This window comes from Oncorhynchus mykiss, chromosome 9, assembly GCF_013265735.2.
Source record: "Oncorhynchus mykiss isolate Arlee chromosome 9, USDA_OmykA_1.1, whole genome shotgun sequence".
Taxonomy (NCBI): Eukaryota; Metazoa; Chordata; class Actinopteri; order Salmoniformes; family Salmonidae; genus Oncorhynchus; species Oncorhynchus mykiss.
The window spans coordinates 8910774-8923876 of NC_048573.1; the positions used below are offsets into that span (position 1 = coordinate 8910774).

Here is a 13103-nt window from a genome sequence, read left to right on the forward strand (position 1 = left end):
CTAGCTCCATGTATAACTGTTATTTCAGTTATATTAAAATAAAGAAAATCTGGAGTCCCCTGCTGGTTATAGACCTCTAAGATTAATACATTGTGAATATAAGATAATAACAAAGCTTACAAGCAACAGAATGGCAAAATTCTTACCAGACTTGATATATATCAATCAAATAGGGTTTATCAAAAATAGACACTTACCAACAAATATAAGAACATGTTTCAATTTATTACAATATGGAAAAAACACTTTTGCCGAAAACACTTTTGACCGTCTTAAATGGCCCTTTATATTCAAATATTATATAAATGTCCTAATGCAAAAAAATATACACAAATAATACATTATTTGATGAAATTGCTTTAGAAAGGGGCACAAGACAGGGATGTCCCCTTGACCCCCTCCTGTTTGCACTAGCAATTGAACCACTTTCAGAAAGAATTCCATGTGTATCTCTGTGTTGTTGTATGTGTCGAATTGCTATGCTTTATCTTGGCCAGGTCACAGTTGCAAATGAGAACTTGTTCTCAACTAGCCTGCCTGGTTAAATAAAGGTGAAATAAAAAATAAAAAATGAGACAGGACCCAAACATAACAGGTTTGGCAAACATGAATGGTATTAGCAAACATGAATATAAACAAAACATTTTGCAGACAATCTCCTGATATACCTGACCAATATTGAAAACTCAATGCCCCCATTGCTAAAAATATTTTCAGAATACTCAGGATATAAAATTAAAGTGAAAAATAAATAAAAAATGGCAATAGGGAAATGGAAAAAAGAATCATTCACGAGCTACAGCAATCCTTTAAGTGGACAAAAAAATATTAAATACTTAGGATCCTTAATGAGTGACAACAAACAACGAATATATAAAGATAACTTTATTCCATTACTCAACTGTATGAAAGCAGATCTAATTCAATGGAATAATCTTCCCGTAAATCTAACAGGTAGAAAAAACCTCTTCAGAATAGCATGGCTCCCAAAGTGTTTTTAGTAATACCTATTACCCCACCAAAGACATTTAAAAAGAAGTATACTCTGTCCTAACAGACTTTATATGGGCAAATAAAATGTATAGAATAAAAAGGACAGTTGTACATCTTCCTACGTCTGAGTGTTGATTTATCTCTCAGACTTGGAAATGTATCAACCTGCTACCCAAGGCTTTATCTTCCAGACTAGGAAATGTATCAACCTGCTACCCAAGGCTTTATCTTCCAGACTAGGAAATGTATCAACCTGCTACCCAAGGCTTTATCTCCCAGACTTGGAAATGTATCAACCTGCTACCCAAGGCTTTATCTTCCAGACTTGGAAATGTATCAACCTGCTACCCAAGGCTTTATCTCCCAGACTTGGAAATGTATCAACCTGCTACCCAAGGCTTTATCTCCCAGACTTGGAAATGTATCAACCTGCTACCCAAGGCTTTATCTCCCAGACTTGGAAATGTATCAACCTGCTACCCAAGGCTCTATCTTCCAGACTTGGAAATGTATCAACCTGCTACCCAAGGCTTTATCTCCCAGACTTGGAAATGTATCAACCTGCTACCCAAGGCTTTATCTCCCAGACTTGGAAATGTATCAACCTGCTACCCAAGGCTTTATCTCCCAGACTTGGAAATGTATCAACCTGCTACCCAAGGCTTTATCTCCCAGACTTGGAAATGTATCAACCTGCTACCCAAGGCTTTATCTCCCAGACTTGGAAATGTATCAACCTGCTACCCAAGGCTTTATCTCCCAGACTTGGAAATGTATCAACCTGCTACCCAAGGCTTTATCTCCCAGACTTGGAAATGTATCAACCTGCTACCCAAGGCTTTATCTCCCAGACTAGGAAATGTATCAACCTGCTACCCAAGGCTTTATCTCCCAGACTAGGAAATGTATCAACCTGCTACCCAAGGCTTTTACTTGGGACATGTAGTTAAATGCACTAAAGAAGAACAATGGGTGCATATTGAAGATGCTCATCCCTGTAATTTTCTTAGTGTCTCTTTTCAAAGGATAAAGCGAAGAACATTATAAACTTAATAGTGAAGAACACTCTAACAATATGGAAGAAAATGATACGTATTCTACGAGAACCAATATCACAACTCTATGGAACAATCCTTGGATTGCTTTTCAGAAATCACCAATAAATTGGTCCACGTGGAAAACTAAAGGCATAGAAACCAGAAATGACTTCCTAACAGTAAATCAGTTCATTTCTATGACAGAATTTTAAAAAAGCAATTTTGGACTGACCAATGTAGGTATTTTCAAATACATGCAACTTGAAAGTTACACATCACCAAATTTCGATTTTGAAATCTTTTGGACATCAGATCGAGGGAATCTTATTTGAGTCAGAAAAGTATGTTGGTATGATAGGTAAAATATACAGAAACATGCAGAGAGCATATCCAACTGACAATCTTTTAGAAAAGAATATAAACTATTGGAACCAAAACACAAAAATAATTGATGTTGGCACGAGATGGAGGGAAAGTTGAAGTATAACTAACACAATTATAGTTCATGAAAATGTACAATTAATCCAGTATAAACTAATGTGTAGAATGTATTATACAAGAGACAAAATTCACAAATTCTACGGCATAACGACAGAGTCATGTTTTAAGTGTAAAACTAACAATGACTCAATAATCCATGCTTTCTGGGAATAACTAACAATGACAGAATAATCCATGCTTTCTGGGAATAACTAACAATGACTCAATAATCCATGCTTTCTGGGAATAACTAACAATGACTCAATAATCCATGCTTTCTGGGAATAACTAACAATGACTCAATAATCCATGCTTTCTGGGAATAACTAACAATGACTCAATAATCCATGCTTTCTGGGAATAACTAACAATGACTCAATAATCCATGCTTTCTGGGAATAACTAACAATGACTCAATAATCCATGCTTTCTGGGAATAACTAACAATGACTCAATAATCCATGCTTTCTGGGAATAACTAACAATGACTCAATAATCCATGCTTTCTGGGAATAACTAACAATGACTCAATAATCCATGCTTTCTGGGAATACTATAAAATTCAAAAGTTACGGAAGGAGCTAGAAAGTTGTCTGTCAGAATGACTTTTAATCCATCTGTCTGGACATTTCAGGACATGGCATATGGGGGTGTAGTGAGATACCCATATTCTCTTCTCATCATTCATCTTGAAAAAAGGAAATTAAAAACTTGACAATCCGCCATCATTAACAATGGAAAAATCAAATTATTTATTATTGAAATATTGAAATAGCATGGACAACTGAGAAAAACATGTGGCAAACAATTATGCAGGCACTAGGGATGAAGGTCTGGTCAGGGATGGGGGTGTGACCAGGCATTACGGATGGGGGTGTGGCCAGGTACTAAGGATGGGGGTGTGGCCAGCCACTAGGAAAGGGGGTGTGGCCAGGCACTAGGGATGGGGGTCTGGGCAGAGGAGATGTAGTCTTTGTTAGTGGTGGATGCCAGGAGAATGCTACCTCCCCAAATGCATAGTCCTAACTGTAAAGTTTGGTGGAGGAGGAATAATGGTCTGGGGCTGTTTTTCATGGTTCGGGCTAGGTCCCTTAGTTCCAGTGAAGGGAAATCGTAACGCTACACCATACAATGACATTATAGAAGATGCTGTGCTTCCAACTTTATAGCAACAGTTTGGGAAAGGCCCTTTCCTTATTCAGCATGACAATGCCCCTGTGCACAAAGCAAGATCCATACAGTTTGTTGAGATCAGTGTGGAAGAACTTGACTGGCCTGCACAGAGCCCTGACCTCAACCCAATCGAACACCTTTGGGATTCATTGGAACGCCAACTGAGAGCCAGGCCTAATTGCCCAACGTCAATGCCCGACCTCGCCAATGCTCTTGTGGCTGAATGGAAGCAAGTCCCTGCAGCAATGTTCCAACATCTAGTGGAAAGTCTTCCCAGAAGAGTGGAGGCTGTTATAGCAGCAAAGGGGGGGACCAACTCCACATGATTTTGGAACGAGATGTTTGATGAGCAGGTGTCCACATACTTCTGGTCATGTAGTGTATAAGCGAGGGAGTCAGTCAGCCAGCCAGCCAGTCAGCCAGTCAGCCAGTCAGCCAGCCAGCCAGCTAGCCAGCCAGCCAGCCAGCCAGCCAGTCAGCCAGTCAGCCAGCCAGTCAGCCAGTTGGTAAGTTAGGCACTCAGTAAGCCACCCAGCCAGCCAGTCGGTAAGTTAGGCACTCAGCCAGTCAGTCAGTAAGTCAGCCAGCCAGACAGTCAGTCAGTAAGCCAGTCATAGAAATTGATGAGCTTGTTGCTTGTTATGCTGTTTCACCGAGGCAGTGATTTCAGCAGCCTCCGTCACAACTGCGTCAGCGGCTGTGAACTCAGCAGGAGGGTGGGGGTGCTTGGGAGAGGAGGGAGGAGGGGGCGATAGGGAGAGAGAGGAGGGAGAGGGGTGGTTCATCCTCAGAGATGCTCATAGCGCAAAGAGTAACAACACGAGCAGGGTGAGACTCGCGCTGGGAAGAGAACAGACAATAGCCTGCCAACCGTTGCCTCGCTGAAAAGAACAGCTGCGTTTGAATTATTAAACCGAAACAAACAGATTAAATCATTTAAGTCACATCATCAAAAAATCTGTCGCTATTCGCTGTCAAGGAGATATACCTAGAGGACGGATTGGAGGGTAGCGTAGGTTTATAGAGTGTGTGCTGGAATAAACCGAAGCGCGGACCGTTTCAGCACCTTGGACAGAGCACGCGAGCAAGCGTGAACATGGCTCCGATGGTAACGGAAGAAACACAGTTCGGTAAGTAGCTGGCGGCAGCTGGTGACTTATTTGAGTGTGGTTGGGAAAACTCGGAAAGTCTCTGTTCTTTTTGTCTGTAATATTCACCATGTCTCCCAAATGGCACCTTAGACATTATCTAGTGCTCTCCGTTTGAAAAAGGCAATCTAGCTCTGGTCAACAGGGAATTAGGGTGCCATTGGGGACGATAGAGTCTCGTGATTCCACCCAACACCAGTCGGCGTCTCCATCTGTTTCTCCACCCGCTGCACTGTGACGTGGGCTCCGAGCACACCTTATTTGATGTGTTTAATTGATTGATCCTTTATTTATTCAGGAGATCGTATTGGCAATATCATGTTATGGAGATATACAAGAAAACATATGAGAAGCAAAAACCGAATAAAAATCACCAGTTAGATTACCTCTTGAGTATTCTTACGAGCTAATGGTAACTATCACACATCATTGTACCGCAGTGGGCTATTTAGTAATATGTTGAAATAAAGCGTTATGTCGGGGTTCATTATTCATTATTTCACCTGTAAAGACATGGTACATTCCTGCTGAAGACTGCTGCATGCCTTGACGTGACACATACTCTCAGAGCCTGTGTGTGTGTGTGTGTGTGTGTGTGTGTGTGTGTGTGTGTGTGCGTGTGTGTGTGTGTGCGTGGAGCTGAAAGACAAGGGTGAGGCACTGGGGTTTGCCTTCCCTGTTTTTCGTTCTGACACAAATATAAGAACCTATAACCTATAAAATATAAGAACCTTTATGTGTTTTGTGTTGCTAACTAACAAAACAGTCCCCAATCTCTCATCTGATTGGCTAGTTGAGATTATATGAGAGGCAATGAATAATCATCAATTGTTAATAAATCAATAAGCTACCTCATAATTTTGTCTCAAATCGCTATAACGTATCAAATGCCGAGTTATGTCAAAAGGCCATTTCTCTGTTCACACTCTGACCCGACCCTTGATTATTCTGTTATGTCATGTTATGTCATGTCATGTCATGTTATGTCATGTTATGTCTTGTCATGTTATGTCTTGTCATGTTATGTCATGTCATGTTATGTCATGTTATGTCTTGTTATGTCATGTTATGTCATGTTATGTCATGTCAGGTAGGAGTCCCAGATTGTGCAGACTACATCCAAATGGCACCCTATTCATATATAGTGTACTGTGCTACTTTTGTCCAGCGCCCATAGGACACTATCTAGGGAATAGGATGCCGTTTAGGGACACAGCCCCAGATTGTGCTGTTGTCATGCTGTCTCTGACTCAGACAGTGCGTCAGTCAGTCAGCCTGTTAGTTATGGTAATAAGCAGTGGGTTTCTGATTCAGCTTGTCAATACATTCATCTACAGAAGTAGTTAGACAGAGGAAAGTTACGCATATTCAACACACACACACACACACCACACACACACACACACACACACACACCCCACACACACACACACACACACACACACACACACACACACACACACACACACACACAAATAGATCCACAGGAGGGGTGGTTAACAAAAGTATCTCTCTCTCTCTCTCTCTCTCTCGTCTCTCTCTCTCTCTCTCTGTCTCTGTCTCTCTGTCTCTTTCTCTCTTTCTTTCTATCTCTCTCTCTCTATCTCTTCTCTCTCCTCTCTTCTCTCTCTCTCTCTCCTCTCTCTCTCTCTCCACATCTCTCTCTCCCTCTCTAGTGGAGGTGCCAGTGAGTGTTGCGTGGTGAGTGTGTTTGGCCTCGTCTCCTGCGTCTCCCTCTTCGCCTGGATCTGCTGCCAGCGTAAAAACACCAAGCCACAGACGACACCACCCTACAAGTTCGTGCACATGCTCAAAGGCGTGGACATTACCCCGAGAGTCTTAGCGCCAAGAAGAAGTTTGCTGCCACCGCCAATGAAAGCAAGACCGACGTGAACGGAAACTGCAATGCCAACAGCAACAACGCTAAACAACAAAAACAACCGCAAGCGCCTCCGCCCGGCTCCAGAACCCCCCAGGGGGGCAGAACGCCCCTTCACCTGAACTGGACCGTGGAGAAACAACGTGACCTGAACTCGGTAACTCACCTCCACCACCAACTTCCACATTCCAACCCCCAGACCCACACCAAGGTCCGCAGCTCTCCCCAGACCTGGACATTCCCTCCCCCCACCCAGGGTTCACCCAGCCTGGGGTCCCTCCCCCACAACCATTACCACACCAATAGCCTCGTCCCGGCCAGACCCCAATCCCCACCCAGGGTGCCGCTGACCAAGACAAACCCCAGGACGGAGGCCCTGAAGTGGGCCTCGGGACCCTTCACTTCTCCCTGGAATACAACTCAGAGAAGAAGGCCTTCGTGGTTTCACATCAAGGAGGCCCACGGGCTGACCCGACCCCGACCGACGAGCAGTCCCTGACCTCTGACCCCTACATTAAGCTGACCCTGCTTCCGGAGAAGAAGCACCGGGTCAAGACTCGCGTCCTGAGGAAGACTCTGGACCCGGCGTTTGACGAGACCTTCAGTTTCTACGGGATCCCATTGGTCCGTGTGCAGGAGCTGTCCCTCCACTTCATGTGGTGCTCAGCTTCGATAGGTTCTCCCGTGATGAGGTCATTGGTGAGACTCTCGTCCCATTGGCTGAGATCAACCTGGCGGAGGGGCGTGTCATGAGTCCTCATGAGCCGTGAGATCATAAGAGGAATGTCAGGGTAAGAGAGAGTTACTTGGTTCTTCCATTAGGTCTCAATAAAACAAGTTCTGCTTGGCATAATACCATTAGCGTCTAATACAAGTTTCTGCTTGGCATAATTACCATTATCATAATATGAATGAAGTCCTCGGGGTAGTGAGGGTTTCTACTGCTATTTTAATAATACATCCTCCAGGTGTCTAATAGCACACAGTACTAATGGAAAACACAGGTAGAATCGCAGCTCATGGCAGCCTCATGGCCTTATTCCCTATTCTATACCCTATTTCCTATAGCGCACTTCTTTTGACCAAGGCCTATAGGGGATAGATAGGGGGGCATTTCTGGACCTAACCACAGTCATTTAGTTGGATCAGATAGCAGATTTATCACTCTACCAGCCATTGTATCTTTAGAATCTCTAGATCATTCTAGAACATATCATTCTAGAACAGATCAATCTATGTGTGATGGTGATATCCCATCCTCTGTGTAGTGCTGTCATTGGCGTGGAGTCTAGGACAGGAGTACTATGACGGAGAGTTGTAGGCTATGTTCTACTATATTCTATGCTATTGTATTGTACACATGTTATGTGTACATTGGTGAAAGTAGCAGTAGTAGTAGTAGTAGTAGTAGTAGAGAGAGAGAGTTTAAAGAGAGAAAAGAAAGAGAGAGTAAAAGAGAGAGTAAAAGAGAGAGAGAGTTTAAAGAGAGAGAGAGAGTAAAAGAGAGAGAGAGAGTTTAAAGAAGAGAGAGAGAGTTTAAAGAGAGAGAGAGAGTAAAAGAGAGAGAGAGAGGTAAAAGAGAGAGAGAGAGTTTTAAAGAGAGAGAGAGAGTTTAGAGAGAGAGAGAGAGTTTAGAGAGAGAGAGAGAGTAAAAGAGAGAGAGAGAGTTTAAAGAGAGAGAGAGAGTTTAGAGAGAGAGAGAGAGTTTAGAGAGAGAGAGAGAGTAAAAGAGAGAGAGAGAGTTTAAAGAGAGAGAGAGAGTTTAAAGAGAGAAAGAAAGAGAGAGTAAAAGAGAGAGAGAGTACAAGAGAGAGAGAGTTTAAAGAAAGAGAGAGTAAAAGAGAGAGAGAGATGTCTCTGTGTAGTGTTGTGTACCAGGCTTCTAGACTCTTCTATGCCTCTGGTTGGCTCCTCTCTGCTGCTACTCTTCTGAGAACTGAGAAAGGACGAAAGGGTTTGTATGTACTGATGACGTCTTGTCTCTCAGTTGTAATGTTCTCTCTCACGTCTCATGTGTACAAACGACAGATAGAGATTGATGGATAGACAGACAGATGCAAACTCACTCATGAAAATGTGATGCTAGGTACTGAGAAAAATCATGTTGACTATAATTCTCTCTCCTTCTATGTGGATGTCAGATGAGAGAACAACAGCTGTGGTTCTGTAAGTGTTTGTGATTAGAGAAACAGGGCTTGTATGGAACAGATCTCTGTTGTATTGGATCTGTAGTGTTAATGTGGGTGTGGGACACATTCTCTAATCTGTCTGTAGTATGATCTCTATGTGGAAAGAGGGGGAGGAGGGAGGAAGAGAGGAGATAGATGGAGAGTGAGAGAGAGAGTGAGAGAGAGAGAGAGGAGAGTGAGAGAGAGTGAGAGGAGAGAGAGAGAGGAGAGGAGAAGAGAGAGAGAGAGAGAGGAGAGAGAGAGAGAGAGAGAGAGAGAGAGAGAGAGAGGGAGAGAGAGAGAGAAAAGGGCTGTGGCCAGCTGTGTCTGTATTCTACTGCTGTCACCAGATCAATACTCTGTGGGCTGTTCTACACTGTGGGCTGTTCTACACTGTGGGCTGTTCTACACTGTGGCCTGTTCTACACTGTGGACTGTTCTACACTGTGGACTGTTCTACACTGTGGGTTGAGGGTGTGGCAGGAGCAGCCATCGCGCCCCCTCTCTCTCTGACTAGAGGCCCCCTGGGGATTCGTCACACAGCGGAGGAACCAGGAAATGGCTGTGTGTAAAGTGCGTGGTCATTCAAGCAAATTAATTCAGCTCATCTCTGGCTAAGACAAAGTACAGAGCCAGTTGCAGGAGGATGAGTCTATGTGTTGACGCACATATATAGATATCTGTAAATGTCTTTTAATTTATCGTTTTATTCTTAATTCTACCTCTTTCCCCCCCTCCCACTCTCTCTCCTCCCTCCATCTCTCCTCCCTCCCCTTCTCCTCTTCCTCCTACCTCCCTCACCCCCTCTACCCCTCTCTCCTCTCCCTCTCTCTCTCTCCTCCTCCCTTCCTCCCTCACCCCCTCTCTCCTCTCCCTTCTTCTCTCCTCCTCCATCCCTCACCCCATCTCTCCTCTCCCTCCCTGCCTCCTCCCTCCCTCTCTGCCTCCTCCCTCCACTCTCTGCCTCCTCCCTCCCTCCCTCTCTCCTCTCCCTCCCTCTCTCCTCTCCCTCCTTCTCTGCCTCCTCCCTCCCTCCCTCCCTCCCTCTCTCCTCTCCCTCCCTCTCTGCCTTCTTCCCTCCCTCCTCCCTCCCTCTCTCCTCTCCCTCTCTCCTCTCCCTCCCTCCTCCCTCCCTCCCTCCCTCCCTCCTCTCTCCTCTCTCTCCCTCTCTCCTCTCCCTCGCTCTCTCCTCTCCCTCTCTCTCTCTCCCTCCCTCCCTCCCTCCCTCTCTCCCCTCCCTCCCTCCCTCCCTCCCTCCCTCCCTCCCTCCCTCCCTCCCTCCCTCCCTCCCTCCTCTCTCCTCTCTCTCCCTCTCTCCTCTCCCTCCCTCTCTCCTCTCCCTCCCTCCCTCCTCCCTCCCTCCCTCCCTCCCTCCCTCCCTCCCTCCCTCCCTCCCTCCCTCCCTCCCTCCCTCCTCTCTCCTCTCTCTCCCTCTCTCCTCTCCCTCCATCTCTCCTCTCCCTCCCTCTCTGCCTCCTCCCTCCCTGTCTGTGTATAGAGGGGTGCTGGTCGAGGGGAGCTGCTGTTGTCTCTGTGTTACCAGTCCACCACCAGTACTCTAACAGTGGTGGTGTTGAAGGCTCGCCACCTGCTCAAGACCGATAACCACACAACCTCAGGTAACACACACACACACACACACACACACACACACACACACACACACACACACACACACACACACACACACACACACACACACACACAGAGTATTATTCTGTCAGATGTGACTCACACAGGTCCTTTTCAAAAGGACTAATATGATGAATGGTGTTTCCTACATAGTGCCCTATGAGTCCGGGTCAGAGCTGGTACACTAGAGAGTAGGATATCACCTGGGACAGACACACTACTCTTCATACAGGTCGTAATGACACAGAGACAAGACGGAGCTAGTTTGATCTCCTTGTAATATACCACACAAACACAGAGACACACACACTCTCTATCATCTCCTCTATATCGATCTCTCTATTGATCCTTGGCTAGAATAATGTGCTATGAATTCTATTCTCTCTCTCTCCCCCCCTCCCTCCTCCCTCCCCCCCTCCCTCTCTCCCCTCCCTCCTCCCTCCCCCCCTCCTCCCTCCCTTCCTTCCCCCCCTCCCTGCCTCCCTCCCTCCTCCCTCCTGCCTCCTCCCTCCCTTTCTCCCACCCTCCCTCCCTCCCTTCCCCCCTCCCCCCTCCCCCTCCCCCTCCTCCCTGCCTCCCCCCCTCCCCCTCCCCCTCCTCCCTGCCTCCCCCCCCATCCCTCCTCCCCCCCCCTCCTCCCCCCTCCCCCCCTCCCTCCTCCCTTCCTCCCTCCAGAGCCGTATGTGAAAGTCAACCTGTTCCAGGGGAAGAAGCGTGTCAGTAAGAAGAAGAGCCATGTGAAGAAGTGTTCCCCCAACCCTGTGTTCAACCAGCTGTTTGTGTTTGACGTGTCCTCCCAGGAGAGGCTGAGGGAAACCAGCGTGGAGCTCCTCCTAATGGACTCTGAGTCTCCATCAACCAGGAGGGGGGACTCCACCCGCTCGCCCAACCCCGTCCTGGGGCGCCTGGTCCTGGGTAACGCCGCCCCCGGCACCCCTGGAGAGCACTGGAGGGAGATCTGCGACCACCCGCGCCGGCAGATCGCCAAGTGGCACGCCCTGTCCGAGGACTAGGGTTTTAGGGTTGTGATGGCGTAAGGGCATTGCCTAGAAACCAGGCGTTGCCTAGAAACCGGCAGATTAACCAACCAACGCCCAAGGAACTGTTGCTAAGTGAAAGGGGGTATGGGTTTGGGGGGGGGGGGGGGGGGGGGTCCATTCTAAGTGATGTCATTAATCAGTCAGTCATTCAGTCAATTTATTGATCGTAGAAGTCATTAGGGTTTGGTGACCGAGGAACCCGATCGTCCGTCTACGATTCCAAAACCCCCGGTAATTAAATCTCCATGGCAACAACAACCGATCGTCACGGGCAACCGTGTGCAGTGCAGAACGTCCCAGTAACTGTCGCTAACGCTCTTCTTCTTCTTCTGCTACTATAAATATTACTCCGTTGTAAGATGGAAACAAAATAACTAAACCTGTTAATATTACTACTGCTGTATAAAGACGTGGATTTTCAACCCTTTATTTTCTAAAGATGCTATCTATTATTTATCAAATGTTTTATTTATTTATCAGTTGGTTTTTGTACTCTTCTGGTTGAGTTCCTGACTATGTTTTGTAAGTAAAAGTGGTATTTCATATCATTGCATCAGAGGGGCGAGAAAATCCTAAATGAGGTGACAAGAAGGAAGCTTGGAGCGCATAAAGGACATTGTGCATGTGTGTGTGTGTGTGTGTGTGTGCGTGTGTGTGTGTGTGTGCGTGCGTGCGTGCGTGCGTGTGTGCGTGCGTGAGCATGCGTGTGTGTGTGTGTGTGTATGTGTGCGTGTGTGTGTGTGTGTGCGTGCGTGCGTGCGTGTGTGCGTGCGTGAGCATGCGTGTGTGTGTGTGTGTGTCTGTGTGTGTGTGTGTGTGTGTGTGTGTGTGCGTTTAGGTCAGAGGGGATGAGAGGCAGTGTGTATTCTGTCTTCTTTACTGTGAGCACAAAGTCAGCCTGAAATGTACCTTACTATAAAACATGTTCTGAGAAAAACAGCTCAAGCGTCTGTGTGTGTTTTATTTCAACACTTCACACACACACATCCTTCAAATAAACACAGGTTTTAACGTCCTGTACACAAATCATACACCCTGAACTTCAGCTCCTAGTGTTCCTGAGCAGAATAATCCAACGTTTTGGAATCTAATGAACGTTCTGAAATGTAATGAATGTTCCAGAATCCACTGAACGTTCTATAGAATCTAATCAAGATTCCCTTACATTCCACTGGCCTGTCCTCAGAACATCTTGGAGTTGTTCATCGCTCCTTCCCTCCGTCTCTGAGAGGATGATGTAATCAGTCAGAAGAGAGCTACTCTCAGATGATGTCATGGCACTGTATAATGTAATATCAGCTAAGTGCACAGTGGTGGAGTTGGCACAGCTCCCATACTTGTTATTTTCCACCCCACCCCTCTCTCTCTCTTTCTCACCCCCCCCTCTCTCTCTTTCTCACCCCCCCCCTCTCTCTCACACCCCCCCTCTCTCTCTTTCTCACCCCCCCCTCTCTCTCTCTTTCTCACCCCCCCCCTCTCTCTCACACCCCCCCCCTCTCTCTCTTTCTCACCCCCCCTCTCTCTCTCTTTCTCACCCCCCCCTCTCTCTCACA

General features: G+C 46.3%; 1 protein-coding gene across 1 annotated transcript; it reads left to right on the forward strand.

Annotated features, from left to right (window-relative positions):
• The first annotated feature begins 4457 nt into the window (after positions 1-4457).
• Positions 4458-12490, forward strand: LOC110517755 (synaptotagmin-4). The gene is given in 10 exon segments (XM_036987254.1): positions 4458-4813; positions 6508-6525; positions 6528-6653; positions 6656-6930; positions 6933-7154; positions 7156-7179; positions 7182-7367; positions 7370-7501; positions 10377-10497; positions 11186-12490. Coding segments are annotated over 10 exon segments (1476 nt in total). The 5' UTR covers positions 4458-4779; the 3' UTR covers positions 11524-12490.
• The last annotated feature ends 613 nt before the right edge of the window (positions 12491-13103 follow it).